Source organism: Aythya ferina (assembly GCF_964211825.1).
Source record: "Aythya ferina genome assembly, chromosome: 5".
Classification (NCBI taxonomy): Eukaryota; Metazoa; Chordata; class Aves; order Anseriformes; family Anatidae; genus Aythya; species Aythya ferina.
In genome coordinates, this window is record NC_140301.1 from 58,030,640 (window position 1) to 58,050,441 (window position 19,802).

The 19,802-nt window shown below is 40.4% G+C and overlaps 1 protein-coding gene across 9 annotated transcripts in view; it reads right to left on the minus strand.

Moving 5' to 3' along the window:
• The window catches only part of SYNE2 (spectrin repeat containing nuclear envelope protein 2), a 187,090-nt gene that overhangs the window by 46,394 nt on the left and 120,894 nt on the right, over positions 1-19,802 (minus strand). For all 9 annotated transcript variants that reach the window (XR_014694088.1, XM_084522802.1, XM_084522804.1 and 6 more), the window contains 13 exons: positions 19,527-19,727; positions 17,816-17,989; positions 17,103-17,234; positions 14,893-15,089; positions 13,708-13,840; positions 12,598-12,780; positions 12,003-12,149; positions 10,142-10,318; positions 8,334-8,489; positions 5,754-5,903; positions 3,227-3,397; positions 2,370-2,503; positions 1,837-2,041 (listed from right to left, as the gene is read on the minus strand). Coding sequence is in view for 8 of the 9 variants with exons in the window: in XM_084522802.1 (XP_084378928.1) it covers positions 1,837-2,041; positions 2,370-2,503; positions 3,227-3,397; positions 5,754-5,903; positions 8,334-8,489; positions 10,142-10,318; positions 12,003-12,149; positions 12,598-12,780; positions 13,708-13,840; positions 14,893-15,089; positions 17,103-17,234; positions 17,816-17,989; positions 19,527-19,727 (2,160 nt within the window). In the remaining variant the exon portion in view is untranslated. The remainder of the gene's footprint in view (positions 1-1,836; positions 2,042-2,369; positions 2,504-3,226; positions 3,398-5,753; positions 5,904-8,333; positions 8,490-10,141; positions 10,319-12,002; positions 12,150-12,597; positions 12,781-13,707; positions 13,841-14,892; positions 15,090-17,102; positions 17,235-17,815; positions 17,990-19,526; positions 19,728-19,802) is intronic.

Below are 19,802 nucleotides of genomic sequence, written 5' to 3' on the forward strand. Positions count from 1 at the left end.
ACAGAAAAGATTAGGGAGAGAAATTAGAATATCCCTGTCTACAGACTTGATTTACACTAGCAGATGAAGAAACTGGCCCATGCTGTAGATGAGAAATGGTATCATGATAAGAACATATCAGTACTTGAGATTCCTTAGTGACTAAGGTCTGTGTTTTTATTTGTACTACAGAAGTGACGCTATGAGATTAAATTCTAAAGGCAAGAAATGGGGGGGCGGCAGGGAGGGAAAGAGAAAAAGAAAACCAAACCATTTTATACTTGTTCAATGTGCTTCATTATTTCTTTTGACCTGGACAAAGAGTGGCCAGATGTTATCTTGAAATTCACCAAGTTCTACAACTGTCATTTACCTTTAGCCATGACTCACCCTGATTTTGTCATTGTATATTGTTTTTCCTGTGAGTAACAAACAAAGGTTTCTGGTTGATAGCAAAGAGCAGACACGCTTCCCTAAAGACCAATATGGCTCTTAGTTCCTGACCCCTGCCTTTGGAATGGATCACTCTGTAAACTACTGCTTTAGCAATTTAGCAAATCATAGAAGCACAGAATTATTTTGGTTGGAAAACATGCTTAAGAACATCAAGTCCAACCATCACTTAACACTACCAAGTCCACCACTAAACTATGTCCCTAAGAGCTACAACTACACATCTCTTAAATACTTCTAGGAATGGCGACTCCACCACTTCCCTGGCATCCTGGTCCAATGCCTAACCACCCTTTTCATGAAGAAATTCTTCCTGACATCTAATTTAAACCTCCCCTAGTGCAACTTGAGGATATTTTCTCATGTTCTACCACTTCTCGCATAAGAAAACCCATTTTGAGTTCTTACACTGTACATTGAATAGTGATGCCATGCTTAGTAGCTGCAAAACTCTTTCAAAAAAGTCCAGAAATTGTGATGCCTCTTTTACGTTTAGACATGTTTACAAATTTGTGTCACAGCCATTCACAGATCAGAAAAAAGTTTAAGGTAGTTTTGGTCTAAGTTTTGCTGCTGTCAGTTGTTTCTGACACAGAAAGAACTATACATGTTCTATTTCCCAAAATGTAAATTTTTTTAATTGGCCAAATGCAAAATCGGATAGTTTGGATTTCTTCCAAATGGGTTCATAAAGCATGATGAATCATTGCTCTGTCCTGAAATAAGGATTATTGTATTTCTTTATTGCAGTCTGAAGAAACCAAAAATGTCAGAATCTAATGACAGCTTTGCTACCTAAAAGAGACAAATGTACCCTCTGGTCTCAGCATGAGTTCTCATTTACCTAAAGTCAGAACTGTCTGGAAGGATCTAATGAGCTCAGAAATCTGTGCACTTATCTGACCAGGTCAAAAAAAGGACCAAAATCAAATAAAAACAATTTAAAGAAGTCTGTATAAGACCTCAGGATGGTCTTATGTGCTGGAAAACCGGTCTTTTTTGTCAGCTATTGTTCTAATGGATGTCATCTCTCCTCACAAGCAGCGCCCCATAGATTTAAATAATTTTTGGTTTAATGATACTTTCTAACATAGGAATGATTCTTTGCAAAGCAGAAAGGGACAAAGATGGGAATATTATTGCTCCCCTTTGCTCTTCTCTCATCCTATGCTAACACTGTAGTATGGTTTGGCCTCAGAATCCGATCAAAGTATTTAAAGGAAACACAAAGGTGTCTGTTAATGGAAAAAAGTCAGATTTTAGGTTTTCTATTGACTGGACTTTGGGGGTTGGGGTAGGGGGCAGGGAAAAAAGAAGGTGTTCTTTTGATTTGTTGGGTTTGCTGTGTTTGCTTCTGTAAATACATGCTGGCTTGTATAAGGCAGCAGAAACATATTCATGCACCTTTATATCCTGTATCTTCTGCTTCAGGGTTTCTACCAGATTATCCTCAGGCATGTGAGCATCCAAGAGCTGAGTGCACTGCTCTTCATGCTGTTGTAACTTGGCTGCAGCCTCAGTACATAAAACATCAAAGGGCTCCCAGAGCTGCAGGATCACTTTCGCTGTCCGTAGTTGATCTGTGATGTCTTCATTTACTGAGCTCCACCTGCCAACATATCAAATTGTAATAAGTGTATTTTCCTTGTAGATTCCCTTCACGGATCAGAATGTGATTTGGTGTAAGGTTCCTGGGGGAGTTTCCTTGCATTCACAGTCATGTTACTGAAAGCCAGCTGACAGCACCATTTTGTGCTCTGTGATCCATCACGAAACAAGCAGTAGCATCAGCTGCTCTTCACACAGGTACTCTTAGACAGCAGAGTATTGCTAACAGAGATACGGAGATTTAAACACCTGACATATGTTCAAGTCCTACTGAGCAACTCTTATTTTTAAAAATACTAATAACTGGGGGTCTTTTTTTGCAAGTGTACCTGGTGTTTGCCTCTGTGCACTTCTGGTCAATAATCTCTGCAAAGGATGGGGAGCAGTTCTTCTTCAGATTACTGGCAGCTACCTGGAACTTGGCCCAACTTTCTTCACTGTTCTCCAATTCATCTTGAAGAGACTGCAAAATGGATTATTGTAATTAGTTGTGGAGACAAATGACCTAAGCATAGCTTCCCCTTTAGGTTGGAAGGGATACGGTAGCGATAATGATACGCATTTGCAGCACAGACTAAAATGCCTGTGAAAAACTTAACACCTCATCGTAAAAATTAAAAAAATAAAAGAGAGGTGACGTGGTCCAAATTTGAAAATTGTTCAAGCAGCCTATTTTAAACTCAGGTCATTTATTGCTCTTGAGGAAACAGCTCAGTTAACAAACACATTGACTTGAATTTATAAAACAAATTCACTAGAAATCAAAATGTGTCCTTTTAGGCTGCTGTTTCATGGAAATTTCTATTAGCAGTGAAGTTGGCTTGACAGCTCCTGTCCCCAGCTTTGTGTTCTCCTTCTTGACACAGGTGATTGCAGACTCCTGCCATGGACCATATCTGGGATCTGATCCAGATTATAAATAAAGAGGGTGAAGAAAGTAAAGAGGTAACTCAGATCCTCTTATTTATTATTTGTCCCCAGCTGAGAGTGAAAAACTCTGGAGGTAAAATATAAGGTAAAAACAGAAGGTAAAAATAAATATATAAATAGATTTCCACTGACTTCACTGGCACTACAATAAAGAGTAACTTCCTTGAGAAAAAAATGTGTAGTTCTTTTTCAGTGCATTTTGTTTGTTTAAGACACAGAAGGAAGCACGGAATTAAGACAACTCCAGTAGATTTACCTGCAGAGTTTTAACCTGTTTTTTCAAAGCTTCCAATGACAGCACAGAAGGTTTGCACTGGTCTATGCAGTACAAATATCTTGTCATCATCAGGCTGACTTCTGCATAAATTTCATCATACACTCTCCATTGTTCCAGTATTGACTGCATAGAGGTCTTTAGCTGTGCAACCTGCAAACAAAACATTTTTTTTACTGTCTCACATATAAATCACCTTTAAACTGACTTAAATCTCAGCTCAATGCTCAATTCATGACAATCCACAAGAATTTCACAACTTGAAGTATTCTTCTACTTGGTAATGAATTGTGCAGGCTTCAAACTAAGCAGTAAATAGTATTTAGAGAGAAGTAAAAGAATTTGCTGGAAATAAAAATTTTACCTGATTTCAAGGTAGCACTTTTCTGCCAGCCACAATACTCCCCCTCTCCATCCCCCCCGCCAAAAAAAAAAAAAAAAAGGAAGTACTGAAACAATCTACTGCTTATTCTTTCATGCCAAAATCGACCTGAAGTAGGAGGAAGTTGAGAGCCTTAATATTCTTAGGAAGCAGACGGTTTGATCCACGGATCAAGTTTTATTTATTCAAAATTTACTGAAAAGGAGATGCTACTAAAACACTCCAGAGAGCTATCACCCCATGTATGTCATTGTGCTCTACAAATATAGGCCCAACAGAACTACAATCTAGGAACTATAGCATTTTCATACACAATAAAATGAGGAATATCCTCTTTGTTTACTCTTTGCGTCTTTCATTATTACAATCACTTAATCTGCATTGGGGCATGCAAGTTTTCCATTTGCCACATACTGCGAGACATTACAAATACATAACTGCAGATCTTCAGAGTAACTTCTCATTTTTACCTTTCCTTTCAGTGTCAGGTAAGCACACAACACATGCCCTGGGTTAAACAAAACATTCATCTAGTTCAGTATTTGCTTTCAGTCATGCTAGTACCAGATGCTTTGAGAAAAACATGCAAACCAGGAAAGGAAAGAAGCATGTTTCCATGGGACCTGGCAAAGTCAGATGCCAGATTTCAGTTCTAACTATGCATCCACTCAATGGAAGATGAGGACTGTTCTCAACCACAGTGCATGTTAAATAGACTGCATTAATCATCGTATCCTACTATCACAGTTCCAGGCACACAGGAGTAGATGGATTAATCAACCTTATTCTCATTTGAATCATGGAGGTGGGAGGAAACTCTAATTGCTTTTTGTAGCCTGCAGCTAATTACTGCCCACACAAAGAAGATGGAAAGACATCGTGCTCGTGAAATGTCTCTGGGCCACAGACTCACAGTCTCAAGATCAGCCTACAGACAGTACAAGCAAGGTATCACACCTCTTGAGACCTGTATTTGAAGTCACAGCCTGGCTCCTGCTGAGGCCAGTCAGCCATGGGAAGAAAGCTGCATTCTGTGTTTCATCACACATGCAGACAACTAGATTGTAAGAACAATCTGCAATTTCTAATTTCAATACTTAAGTCACAAAAATAATAACATTGTGATTAATTAGAAAAAAGCACTAGGCTGCTTAATCCTGACAAATTCACCCCCCCAGCTCTGCAACAAAATGAAAAACTTTCCTTTTACATCATATGCACATACAAAAATCTCTCCGTTTTCTAGCTGTGGAACAGCCACATGATCTCTAAACATAAAACAAGAAGGAGTAACCTCATCCTGGACTGACACCTCATGTGGAAGTGTTCAAGCAAAAGGGCTCATGTTTCACAAAGTTTTGAAGAATAAAAGCAAAGTGTTCATAATAAAAAGTGTAAGGGAATCTTAACTACAAATACAATCACTGGATCACATATAATCCTCTCCAATATATGGCTATTTATTATCACAAATTCAAATCCTTAACTGTAGTCATTATTATGTCCTCTGTGTCTGTCGATTATATCTAGATAGAAGAGATCAGTTTCAAATATAAAGCTAATATAACTACATATGCAGACTGCTGGGGAGCCAGTTTGCACGCAAAACCAATTTGCCTTGTCTCTCCTTGAAGCCTCTGGGGACTACGTAGGGTTTGAGATATGGAAAGCCATCCCTGTTTATAGAGGAAAGAGTAGCTGAGAAAGTAGAAAAGCTCCAGTGAGAATGGCAGAGGTGTAGGCAGCTTCCACTGGCATACTCCAGAGGAAGAAAGCCAGAGTATTTTTTTGAAAAGCAGATTGAGTCAGAAAGCTTAAGATGTCCATTTTTAACTCAACAGAAAAATACCAATGCAATTTCTTTATTTTCTTAAACTGCAGGTGTAGGTCTGTCCTTTCTTCCCCTGTATTCAAACTGCTTTGAAAGTGGACTTTTTCTCACTCTCATCCTTGGACACATTAACTTTTGGCATGGCAGAGACTTAAAAGGAAGTTCTTAGGAAGGTTAAGTTCAAGAATACTTAACAATTTTTTTGCACCAGCTCCTGCCGTTTCATGAAGAAGATTAAGAATACTGGTGGAAAGAATATGTATGTGAGGAAATCTGAATGTAATCAAACCCTTTACCTGGCTGACAACGTTGTCCCTCATTTCACACAGCTCAGCTATCCTGAAAGGCGCAGCTTCTGGGGATTGTTCTGCACTTTCATTTAAAGCTACAGTCTGTTTGAGCTCATCGAGCATTTTGGATTTAGTTGCAAGCTGATTTTCTAGGTCCTAGACGAAAAAGGAGAAAGAAAATGAAGATAAATAAGATCTTTTAATGAGACTATAGAAAAACTCTTCTATATGAGGAGTTCAGATAAACATTCGTTCTTTAAAACCAGCCCCTTCAGCCATACATCACCACCACCATTTTACAACTGATTCACAATGACTTCTTTACAGGTATATAAAATGACAGCAGCTGCTTTAGGGAGTCTCCTGCAGCTGGAGCTAGAACCAGTCCATTTACTGTCAACATAAGCACTGGACATCATGCCTGGAAATGAAATCTGCAAGAGCTAATTCCTCAGCCACTACGCAGGCCTCTCTGTACCTCTCCAGACATAGAAAGTTTTTGCATTAATGCAGGTCAACTTTTCTTCAGGCAGGTTAGCATTCAGGTCCTCCTCTGCTCCAGGAGACCCAGGAAGATAGGAACTGACATTGCAATAGGAGAAAAGTACCCAACACCCTAAAAACTTCTAGAAAGTTATCTTCTGCTTGCCTGCTTAGTCAGAGACTTTCTCTCATGGGAGAGAAACCACTAAAATAAATGCTTGGAATAACAGAATCACAGAATCACAGAATTTTCTAGGTTGGAAGAGACCTCAAGGTCATCGAGTCCAACCTCCAACCTAACGCTAACAGCCCTCCACTAAACCATATCCCTAAGCTCTACATCTAAGCGTCTTTTGAAGACTTCCAGGGATGGTGACTCCACCACTTCCCTGGGCAGCCTGTTCCAATGCCTCACAACCCTTTCTGTAAAGAAGTTCTTCCTAACATCTAACCTAAAACTCCCCTGGCTCAACTTAAGCCCATTCCCCCTCGTCCTGTCACCAGGCACGTGGGAGAACAGGCCAACCCCCACCTCTCTACAGCCTCCTTTAAGGTATCTGTAAAGAGCAATAAGGTCACCCCTGAGCCTCCTCTTCTCCAGGCTGAACAAGCCCAGCTCCCTCAGCCGCTCCTCGTAGGACTTGTTCTCCAGGCCCCTCACCAGCTTCGTCGCCCTTCTCTGCACCCGCTCAAGCACCTCGATGTCCTTCTTGTAGCGAGGGGCCCAAAACTGAACACAGTACTCGAGGTGCGGCCTCACCAGAGCTGAGTACAGGGGGACGATCACCTCCCTAGCCCTGCTGGTCACGCTGTTCCTAATACAAGCCAGGATGCCGTTGGCCTTCTTGGCCACCTGAGCACACTGCTGGCTCATATTCAGCCGACTGTCCACCATCACTCCCAGGTCCTTCTCTGCCTGGCAGCTTTCCAACCATTCCTCTCCCAGCCTGTAGCTCTGCTTGGGGTTATTGCGCCCCAGGTGCAGGACCCGGCACTTGGCCTTGTTAAACTTCATGCAGTTGACCTCAGCCCATCGGTCCAGCCTATCCAGAACAACTTCCTCAACACAGTCAGCAAGGTTCTTAGTCTTGACATGCTGGATAAAGCTCATCAGCGACTTTTTCACAACATGAGGAAATACTCATACACACTACGGGCATTTCCCTGTAATACAAAACATTAAGTTATGACCTTTTCCCTGCAACTACTGTCCCCAAAACATAATCAAATTTTGATCTCATTTTTATTGAGCAAAAAATTGTAATTAAACATCTTAGCCACCTGCATCTCAGCACTGTATTTGCTGTGAGTAGGGTGGTATTTTAGTCAAAGATACCCCGTGCCTTTCTTCCATTTTGACCCTTCAGTGCATTTCAGAGTGCTTCAGGGAGACGAGTAACTCAGTTACTAACAGAACACTCTGGGGAATAATAGCAGCCTACTATGAGAGAGAGACATGTAACCATGGAAATGAAAGAACAAATATTCAGCGTAAAAAAATAGAAATGGAATACTGTACTGAACGAAAACAGCAGACTGCCAGAGTAATAGGATTCAGTTATTAGCTGGCTGCACCTGTTCTAATTTTGAGGGAGCTGGTGCCTAGAAAAATTCAACAAAACCAAAGTATACCTAGATTCTTGAGGCTGGTGCACAGAGATTACATTCTAGGCCTGGAGTATGGACAGTTACTACTTTTCCAAATGAGACTGTGCAGTTCCCACAACACAACCACCACAGAGCTCTTCAAATTAATGGAACTAGCTTTATCCATAGCTGTGTCGAACTGAGAGAACTCTCTCTTTTGAAGGCATCTCAGAATATGTTCTATAATATTGCTACACGTTCCAAACACCATGAAACAACAGTAGGTGTGTCTTCAAAGGGAGGAAAAAAACATAAAATAGCAATTCACATTATTGGTGGGTCTAGCTCTTTACTACCAAAACTTACCATGCTTTGAAGTTACACCATATTACTCTTCTAGGAAACGGCAACTTCTTTTACATTTTTTTCTGTTAAAATCTGTGCAGTTCTTTAGGCTGGATTCAGCAAAGTGTTACATACGTTTTGGACAATAATAATCCACACATAATGCTTTACCTTGCAATCATCTAATGTGTTCTGCGCAGAGATCAGACTTTCTGGGGTTTGTAAAGATCTCAGTCGATCACTCTGAGCTTCCAGCCAGTTGTGTAGAGTCTGTGCTTTGTTCTCATTTTCAGTAATATCTTCCAAAAGGTGTTCCAGATCTTGTATCTGAAAGTTACAGAAATATTTTAACTTACTTAAATCTAGAGGTGGGAAGAAACAGGGTTCCGCCTTCCATGACTAAATTTGAGGTTACAGTATTTTATCTAAATAATACTTTGAATGTAAATGTAAAAAGTATTTTGAATATAAATGTTTTGAAAGGGAACAAGGTATTGTGGGATCTGAAGCTGGCAGCCTGTGGATCTGAGAAGTTGGGGGCCTTGTCTACCTGGGCAAGATCATAGAGAGTATGAAAATCTCATTTGCCCTAAAACCCACTGACAAAGTTACTGATAAGCAAGGGAAAAGTCTCGTATCTTCAGTCTTAGCCCTGAGAATCCACTAAATACTAGAATGCAGTTCCTTGAAAACAGAGAAGATAACTTTTTATCCCACAAAACTTTCATCACTGTGCAGGAACTGAGTTTTCCACTTGGAAATGTTTCTGGAGACATTCCCAGTCAGAAAAAAAATGGGAATATTCTGTTTGATCAACATTTTTTGCATCAGGGAGAGCAGCTTCTCCCAGTGTCCTGCAAGCTCAGAAGAGGAACAGATGAAAGAGGAACATGGTACAAGGATTCCGTTTACATTTTTGGTTGCTTTCCCTAGTCTTTTCCATGCTGCATGAGTCACACTGGCTTTTCTAGGCACTGGGGCACCCAAGCACTGGCATTTAATTCTGGATGCAGGGATTATTTCTAGCCTCACCAGAGCAAAGGCACTCCCAGAAACGTATTTTCTACAGAGAAACACAGAAGATGCACTGTTATAATTAGCCTGCACCTTGAGTTTGCCTATCAGCTGCTGATCTTCAAAGCATTCCACTGGGAAAGCATTTTTCATTGCTGCAGAAGGAGGACAAAGACACAGAGCAACCTGTTTCCATTGACCCCTGAGGGATGGAGCAGGGCTGGGAACAGACCCCCAGCTGTGCTTTTTCCAGCACTGCCATGCATTTACATCTGAACAGGGCAGTCAACATTTCTTAATAATTACTTTTTAAGCAAATCCAACAGCTACAACAGGAAAATGGGTGGTGGCTTAATAGATCTGTATTTCTCATTCCCATCCTACGGCATGTGGAGGGGATGTTTGCTTTTTTGGTGCTGTGTTTGCTAAGCAGGGTCTGGCTGTTTGTATGAACCAGTGTAGTTTACCCTCAATTCCACAAACCACCCAGTGTTTTCTCCCATGAAATTTTTAATGCCACAACTTTTGCAGGGTTCCCCTGCAAACACTATTCTGAATTCTTCCTTCTTCATAATTTTATCATTATATTTGTTGACACATCATTGATTGCATTTTCTTCATCTGAGAAACCTATTTTTCTCCACCTAATATAAACAACTGGGATAAATCCTAGGCTGTCCTCAAGAGCAGAGTTTGTCTACTTTCCATTCTTTCAAGTTACAGGGAAGTTTGCTCTCCCAGACCTTAGTTTAGGTACTTGGACACTATCTGGTAGCTGATGCACTAGACTACTCCATAGGCTTCCCATGAGACAGCAGGATGGCCAAACAGCAGACAGCACAGGCAACCTCACTGTGTTTAGCACTGTTTTCAGGCTCAGGGAGAAAGGCTGCTTGCCACATACAGAGCACTGGCACTGGCAAGATCAGAGTTGCAGGAGAGAAAGCAATGAAATGCAATCAAACCTTTCTGCTCAGAGAAGCCTGCAGCCCGTGCCACCGCAAGTTCATCTCTCCAAGACACTCAGCAAATTCTGTCCTTTCGTACCGCTTACTTTCCACATCACAAGTGCTCATTTGCAGGAGTGACTGGTTAACAAAATCTACCATCCATTGTTTAAAGTTCATTTCCATCATATATTCCTGGAGGGATTTAAAAATAAACAAACAAACATACATAAAACAATTAGTTTGGCAGTTTTAATCTGATCAGTTCCAATAATGCTTTGAGGCACAGTTATGAGACATTCATGGCTTATTATTCTAATCCATGGCCTAAATAATTTTTCCGAAATGGATATGATCAGACATGGCTTTAGGATTAATTCTCCATTTTTACCATTCTAGATTTGTGTAGCTATTTCCATTCACTGAAACTTTTGCAGGAAATCACTACCATTACATTGGTAGCTCAAGATAAAAGCAAGCTAATGCCAGTGCAGGAATGAAACCGAGGGGTACCAGACCCAGTATTTTATCCATTAAACAATACCATTACACTGCCACGGGTCCAGATTAGGCTAATACCAAGGCCTTTCTACACTTGTGAGAGTCATAGAAGCATGGAGCTTGTGTTCCTTAATCTGAATAACTGATATCAGAACAAAATATCAGAATACCTGGGAAGAAAGTGTCCTCCAGTAGCAGTGGCCTTGCCTGTAGAGGCAAGCCAGAAACTATGCACACAGCGAAAAGGATTAAAATTGTATTTTTTGAAGGTCTTTTAGGGCAGGGAGATGGCTGAAGGAAAGAGATCTTCACTGTATCTAGCAGTATCCCCAAAAAAAGCCATCAGGCAGACCTCCAGTAGAGGTACAGCCTTAGCTGCTTCCTTTTGGGAATTTGTGACCGTTATCCCAGCTTTCTCCTCAGCATGCACATCCCTACATTGCTTGCAAGTGCAGAAGGCGCATCTACAAACTGATCTCTAAATATCCAAAGGGTTAAAAGTAGCACCTCAACATTTCCCAACCTGCAAAACCAACTGATAATGAACAAAATGCTAAATATCTGCTAAACTAAGGTACTTTTAAAGAAATGTATACTTTGACACTTGCATCATGTGCAGTATAAAAGCATCTGAGAACCACAGCCACCATAGGCTGGCAAATGTTTTACAGTCTGAGCGCAGAGGACCACTTGGTAGTTCCACAAGGCCAAAACAAAATAGATCTCCATAGCGATTTGTGCCTTGAGGTTGGGCTCTTGGACATCTACAGAGGTACAAGAATGGCTTGAACCCTTCCTGTGGCTGGGGCAATAAGACTCTGACATTGGAGCTTTAGCATATAAACTGAGCCAACAGCCTGCTCTAGCATCTCTGCAGAGACATTCATCTGATATCTTTCCCAGCAGGTTATTTCTTTTGATGAAACATAATACTCAAAATCCTTGTTCTCTGGCTAAATGGATGCTGACTGTGGAGATCCAAAATTATGAGATATTCCTTGTTGAAAATGCAGACTAAAACACAGCACAAATGCAGAGACTAGCTTCTTAAGTAAGCAAAGCTTTCCTACTCAACACATCTGGTAACCTGAATGTAAGAGAGAGAATGAGTGAGACAGATGGGAGTGAAACAGATGGAATGGAATGAGGAAACAGAGAATACAGCACAGCTGGCAGTAGCTGTGTCACAAGGCAGACAGCATTTTGTGTGGCATGGAAACAAAAGGGTTTTATAACAGAAGATGTTAAAGTACCTTTGAAGCTGTTTGGGGAACCCTGAGCACAGGGGTAAGGATATAACAGTGCCTACAGGCTGTTTCCACGCTTGAGACAGCAAAAGAATCACAAGTTAACCCTGGAGTTTCAGCTTCTCATTTACCTTGTACTTCTGAAGGAGACTTCTGACATGGGCAGCACTGCTTTGTGAATTTACTGATTCTTCGTGTCCCTTCTGTTGTTCCACATGGTCCAGCCAGGTCATTAGCTCAGCAATAGCTTCCCGCGAAGAAAGTTTTTCCATCTGAAGCTAGGGGTAAAGCACATAATGAACCCTCCACATTCTGCTTCTTAGAAATATCAAGAAAGATGACATCTGTATTTTTAGGAGGGCTCAGATCTTATAATTGCAATTATCAGGGTATGAACTTGAAAGTGAGTTCTGTGCTCCAGAGGGGCATAAGACTTAAATTTTAAAAAGTTAGAGAACTCAGAAATTTGAAATAAAACCATTTCTAATTGTAATGGACTTTCATATAAAAGTGCAGAGATGATAGATATGTGCAAAACAGCATAGACAGAACACTGCAATAATTAAACAGCAGTATAACGTTGGGGATATTCTGAAAGCAAGACAGACAGTTAATTAAGAAAGAGGTGCTTTGCAGATATTACACAGCAGCCAACTGAATGCCAGTAGCAACATTTTAAAGTAATTATTCAGCTCGAACTGAGAGATGGCAGCAGTTTCTCCTCACCTGGTGAAGCTTTTCTTGGATAGCTGGGAGCTGCGTAATCAGTTCTCCCCATTTTTGCTCGAACTTTGCCAAAGAAGACCTAAGTGCTGCAGTATCAGCTTGCTTCACGTGAAAGAGCTGGTTGGCAGTGCTCACCACAGAAGACTTCAGGGAAGATTTTTCATCAACTTCCTTAGAGAATGTCTGAGGTGCATGGGAGAATTTTAAGAGAGGATAAATATTTATACATCTATTTAAATAAAGAAGACAAACCAGGTTTTCAAGTCACGGGATGAACTGTTTCAACAAATGGATTTTAGCAAATTTGTAAAGTTCAGAAAACCTAAACTCAACGTGTTCTGGCATTGTGTAAGGTCCTTTTCTGCCCATCTAGATACAATGCTGAATACTACCTCTTGCTCCATAGGGACTGGGAATATCCTCATCTCCACACAGTGGTCAAGGGAGCAACCTCAGTCCTCACTCAGGTCTCTGTCTGGCTCACATCTACGTGTCCATCTTTCACAATGCTTTGCTTTCCCACTGTTCAACACTCCCTCTGTCAGGTCTCACACTGGGGCTCAATCTCCTGGCTAGTCATATGAGGCGAGCACCAGAGAGCAGGCAAAGACATGAAATGCAATTCAGAATCTGCTTTTTTATAGGGTTTCTCTTCCCTGACGTTGGCTGACCAACCCCACAGACACATCCACTTCATTCCTGCTCCCTGAGTCCACCTCTGCTGGTAAATGGTCCATCAGCTGGGCTGACTTGCTGTATCTGGTATTTGGTATCAGGAGCAAGAGAGAAACCATGCTATTGTGCTATGCACACATAAGAGATCCTGGCTGGGCTGTGATATGTTGCAACCGGGAACTCTCTCTGAGAGGATCCCATTCTGGTTTATGCACTCTGGCTGGCCTAACTATTTGAAAGAAGTTTTTTTGTGGCCTCCCATCCTCCTGGTTCCCCATCCAGGTAATCTTTGGGGCATGCAGCCATTCTGTGTCATATTCTGCAGGCAGCTTCTAATCATGGCAAATACAAAAAAAAATCAAAAGGGTCATTTTCCTGGCAGTCATGATATATCATCTCAACCTGGTAGGATAACTGGTAGGGTAACAGACTTACAAACAAGCTGTTGATGTTATCCCTGATGGTGGGAAGGTCTTGTGACACACTGAGAGACTGCTCCTTCCAAAAATTCATTCTCTGTTGAGCAGAATCCAGCCATTTCATTAATTCCTCTGAGTCTCTGTTGTAGCTAAAAGGAGAAAACAAAACACACAAACATTTATCTCCTATCTGAGTCTGGGATACGTTTCTCATCCTCCAAGTTGTTATCTTTGTGAGAAGGTATTCTGACACCTATGCAGCTACATAACTATTATGGGAGCACAGCACCAGCACGGGCTGATGTGCAACACAGCAGTTCTGCAGCAGATACACAAGAGTCCGTCCCTAGCAGCTCTTTTCAGTTGGTCTGCTCTCTCTGAAAACATCCTCTTTCCATATTCACCCAGCAGATGTTAGGACAACCTCAAGTGGGTGAAAACAGTTTTGCTGGTAGTCAAAATCACTTGTGCATACTGCAAGATATAGCGCAGATGGAACACACAGCAGGACTAAATACCAATAAATCCAGGAATGCTTCATCTCCACCACTGGTCCAGGCAGACTGGGCTCAGAGCACACAGACTGGGTGCAGGGAGAGCTGTGCTTGGTACATTGCCTGGTGGACGGGGTTGTAAAGCTCCAGACTGCCTCCACCCAAACTGCCAGGACTGCAGCTGACAGTTGGCTTGGGCCTTGTGAAAGCACAGAGCATACCTGGGTCTTTCCCCCTCAGGGAGCTCAGAACAGCAGGGTGAGGCAGCATTTCTACCAGGTCTTGAGAGTTTATAAGGGGGATCGTGTACATGCAGATTGGTGCACTATGCCTTTGTATGGGAATAAAGGCTACTTTGCATTCATAACAAAAATGCTTATGGCAGCAGGATAAGAGCTTCTGTTAACACTTTCAGTACAGGAACTGCAGCATGATGCACCTAACTCTCCTAGGTACTTTGCAATGATAGCAATCAAAACAGCATTCCCACAAAACTAAATGGGAAGTGAAGCAAGTGCAAGAAGATCGGCTGTGTAATACAATACCACTTTTCTGATCACTACTGCTTTTTCTTTTTTTTTGAGTTTTAAGTGAAAGGCAGTATAACATTTATTACTTTTATATCAATATTTAGAAAATGCAACTATAGAATGTTACAAATTAATTTCTAGCTGATCTCTCACATTGTATTCTGAGTTATAACCCACCTGACCAAGAGCTGGAGTAATGTTTGAAGTCTGTGTAGTTCATTGCCAATTTTTTTGGTTAAGGACAACCACTGCTCTTCCAATTTCCGAATCTGACTTGTGATTTCTGGACAGCTTACTGCAGTCAGCAATTTCTTCCCTTCTTTCACCATCTGGTATAGCCGGGCATGCTTTCCATCAACACTGCTTTTGATTTGCTATCAGAATATGGGAAGTTTGCAAAATAATAACATTTTAAAAATCAAAAACATGGCTAGCAAAATACATACCATTTGTTCTAACACCTTAATCTCACATTTCCTCTGCCATGTATTTCGTTTTCCATTATGAAGCAATCTGTACTTCAGTACATGTAAAAGGGATATGGTTTATTTTTTCCAGTTTCCTCTTGATAGATCAGAAGAGATCTCAACATAATTTTATACATTAATCAAAACAATTGATATGATTTTCTGGGCCTTTTTGACACACGTAAACTTCAAGCTATGGATGAACCATATCTATCAGACCTGGCTGCATTGTCTGAACATATAATTGTCCCCAGCAGAAAATTATCACCCTCCTGTTCTTAGTAGGGCTTCTGTCTCTATCCTATTTTTAAAACGTTGCCAAAGTTTTGAAAGAAGCTGTTGGGGCAATTACTGAATAATGGTGGTAGGGAGAAATGAAGAGTGAACAGTGAAGACATTAAGTCAAAGTCATAAGAGTGGCTTGGATTGCTCAGAGAGCTGAATAAAAACAAAGCATCATTTTACCATTACTACACTTCACTGAAAATTCAAAATAAGAAGAGGGAGAAAAAAAAAAAGAAAAAGAAACAGGAAGTAGATCAGCCCTAGGGAGAAGGCAGAAAGGAGCAATTGTATGATATGCAAGTTTCTCAAATCTCTCCAGACAGAAGTGGTTATACAATATTTAGTATTAATAGGGATAATTGTCTCACAGGAATTAAACCCCAGAGAATTTTATTCTGCTCTGTCCTTGAAACTGCAAAGCTCCACGGCTGGGAGTCATCCCAAAAGAATCTTCTAAAGCCTTACTACTTTGTTTCTGATGTCATTAAAGTAAAATAAAGGCTTAAGAGTGAACGGCTAGTTAAGAACTTACGAAACAAAGGAAAGCAAACAACTTCACAATGAATGGCTATGCAAATATTATATGTCTCCCATCTCACTGTGACAGGCATCTAAAGCACCCGAGGGCCACTGTGATTATTATCTACTGCTGGTTTATTTCAAAAGATAAACTGTAGCTCAGAATTCTCTGGGAACATCCAGTAATTTCTTTTATGCAGTCAACTACATTAAATCACAGTAGTTCTTTTTGTCTTTAGAGTCTATGAATCTAAATATCAAACTGGACTTATTATAGACACAGAGACTCACTAATTCCAAAATTTCCAATAGAGTAGGTCCTCTGAAGATAAAAAAGGTCAAATCTCTGAGGAATGCAAATCACTCTGAGGATACACCACTTTATCGAATATTTTTTCTTCTTAATTTTATAAAACAACCATAAAGATTGTTTTTATATTTTATATGTTTTAAAGATAGATCAAATGTTTCAAACTGGACTTGATATTCTAAATAAAGGTATAGATCTGCCATCAGAGCTGCAACTGGGAACAAGCCAGTAGCCTATTTGCCATTCTCTACAAAAGGAATTTATTCTCTTTGGTCAGAGGGAAATCGGGACGTTTCATTTTGAATAGTCAGAATTTTAGAAGGAGCTGTTAAAACCAGTAGGCCTTCTATTGCAACCAGGTGTACAAATATTTGAAGGCACTGGCTTGATTCTCCTCTTCCACAGGTTTTACATCATGGCAAGAAGATCATTCCTGAATTACAGAGAAGTGGCTCCGTGTTCATCCCAAAGTCCTTGTGACTCATGTAGCCTGTGTGCCATTTTTTCATGCTGCTCTGCCTTTACGGACCATTCCTAAGTATTTGCGTTTAAGACCAAGTTCTAAAGCAGCTATAGTCATTACTCCTACTTAGGTGAACTTGTAGACCATGGCTGAAATTAGCTGCCCAATCCCTCACTACTTTTAAAAAGAACATGGAAATTTTCAGCATGCATCCACACACAGACATGGACACAAAGGAAACAGTGCCCTGCAAACTGGCATCTCCTCATATTCCAATTAATCTTTCTTTCTAGCCCTACAGATCCACAAAGATAAACAGTCAGAGAGGCGGACACATCAATACCTGGAGAAGTGCAATCCTTTCCATTAATCTTTCTTCTGTTTCTTCAACCAAATTAACAGATGGCAACGTAGAGTTAACTGCCTCTAACTCCTTACTGAAAGCTAGGCATTCATCATCAAATTCTGTCCATTCCTAAAAAATACATTGCGTCATTAATATAACACATAGCTATCTGTGCATTTTTGCTACGTCAGACTGAGACTTTAATGCTTATTCTAGCATCAGTAGCTCTTGTTTCAACGAAACAGAACACGTAAACAGGTAAGTCATATGGAAATATTAAAGTGAGATATGATTTTATCACAGATTAAATAATTCACTGAATAACTTCAAGATTTCTAATTTTAAAGAGGTACACTTAATTTTTTGTTCTTTAGTGGTGTTTTTAAATCATTTTTCAGATTTTATTTTAAAGCAGTACTAGTATTTTTATGTCCTAAAAGGTTCCACTGTCAGCCCAGGCACTCTAAAACTACAACAAGTCATAAAGTCCCACCCACATCAGAGTAATGGATTGAAATGTCCTCTTCCAGAGTTTTTTTCAAAGAAATTGACAGTTTACTGAAACACACAGAACAAGTTGCCATTCAATGGAGATGTAAAAGAAGAACTACTTCCACCCAAAGAATCACAGACACAGAAAGGCTTCCCCTACATGCAACCTGTCTCCTCCTTCCCTTCAGCTTTTACCCTGGGTTTCTTTGGTTCATTACCTTTAACAGGCTCTCTAAGTGTATACCATACTGACTGGCCTTCTGCTCCAACAATCTGACTTCATCCACCAGCTCTCTCCAAGATTTTTCTCTCTTCTGTAGGATGGAGGGAGACACTTTCTCGGAAAATGCTTGCATGAAAGCCATGTGGGTCATGAGGTTGTGGAAAAAGTCCTGAAAAAAAAAAGACGACAAACAACAGTTAAAGCTGGCTCTTTAAGAGAAATCATGCAGGAGTATGGAGAAGGTAGAGGAGACTCACTGAGAAGAGCAGCCAGCTTCAGGACCTCTCAAAGCTGGGAACAGGAACCCTCTACTCAAACTCTACATCAACCCAAGATGGGCAGTTACTGATGATTTTACAGTCAGTCAATAACCATTGATGAGTTACATACACTACTTTCATTTATACATTTATAAAAAATAAAATAATCTACGTTTATACCTTCAGTTCCTATAAAATACAGAGGTGTTGGAGGAAGATGATGGAAAGAAGTTTTAACTATACGTAAGTTGAATTTAATTTGAGGTAATTATCATCATCCTCAGATAGCCATTATTCAGACTGTTTCACTTAGATGGGAGATGACTCCAAGCATCAAGGGTTTGATCAGAAGTAGTAGGTAGGGCACATAAATATTTTGGGATAGCTGTGAGGTAACAGTTTGATTTAGTTATGGCTCAGCTGAGCCCCTAGGAAAGGGATGAATCTCAGTAAGATACTTTCTCTCAGAAAAAAACCACAAACCTTTGAGTATGCAAGATCATACTCTTCAACCAAGACCTTAACTAAGAACTAATACCTCGTACAAGAATTTCACTTAGGGACTGTAACCCTGTGAGCATCCTGGTAAGTCTTTATAACTAGGGCAGGAAAAATTACTCTTGCTGTTTTCTTTTATTTTTGTAAATCAATGTGTGTAAATTTGGAGTGCAAATACATTCTATATTTGATTTCCTTTGTAAATAAATTCTTAACATTTTACTCTGCTAAGGGCAATTTCTGACTAAATGACAAAACATCATTCCTATGACTCCAGAGTAGTGATTTGCAGTGCTTGGCATCCTGAAGCAATTCTTTAAGGAGCTAGAGCTACATGAAGTAGTTAAATCAAGACACTGACATGACAGACATGTCTTCCTGTGATTAGTATTGGCCAGGGCTTCTTGCCAAGCAGCAGAACAGTGAGGATGCAGGTGCATTCTCAGGATATTCCATCAAACATGTAGCAGCTGGGTAGAGGAGACACCAGACTTCCAAGGGGAGGATCTAAACTATCCTCCCCTAAAAAAAGAGCTGTTACAGCTAAGTTTCCTCCATCAGATCATGAGGGCACAGAATGCAAAGAATGCAAAGCCTCAACTTTCAGTTGCTAGACTGCAACTTCAGCAATCTCATTACCAAAAGTCAGAAGGACATGCATTTTCATCATATATCAATATGTTCTGAGGTAAGCCACAACAGTAGTATTAAATACACTGGCACAACTGATACCCCCATCTTAATTTATTATGAAAACTAGTTGTAATAAACTGTCCTTCTTAGAGAGATCCAATTTTGGTTAACTGAAAGCTTTTCATCATTTTCTGCAGGTGCTCAGGTCCCTCTCTTACAAGTTATTCTTCTCCATGACAGTTGTGAGCAACCAGTTACAGAAAATAATGCTCCTGATATGCTGATCTGAGCAGTACTGTGATTAGCATCCCATACCTTGTGATTTTTCAGGTGAGACTGTAGAGCTGCCCTGCTTTTTGTTAGCTGCTTTGCATCTTGTGCAACCTTCTCTTGTCCAATAGCAACTAACTCTGCAAACCCACGAAGTAAGTCCTCATACTGGTTCTCACTGATGGAAGGGGAATTCAGCTCCACATACTTTGCTTTCAGAATCCTCCACATGTCATCCAAAACATCCTACGACATGAACATAATTTAGTTAGGACAGAAATGAATCTTACAAACCAAACCACTCATTCCCAGAATGCAAAA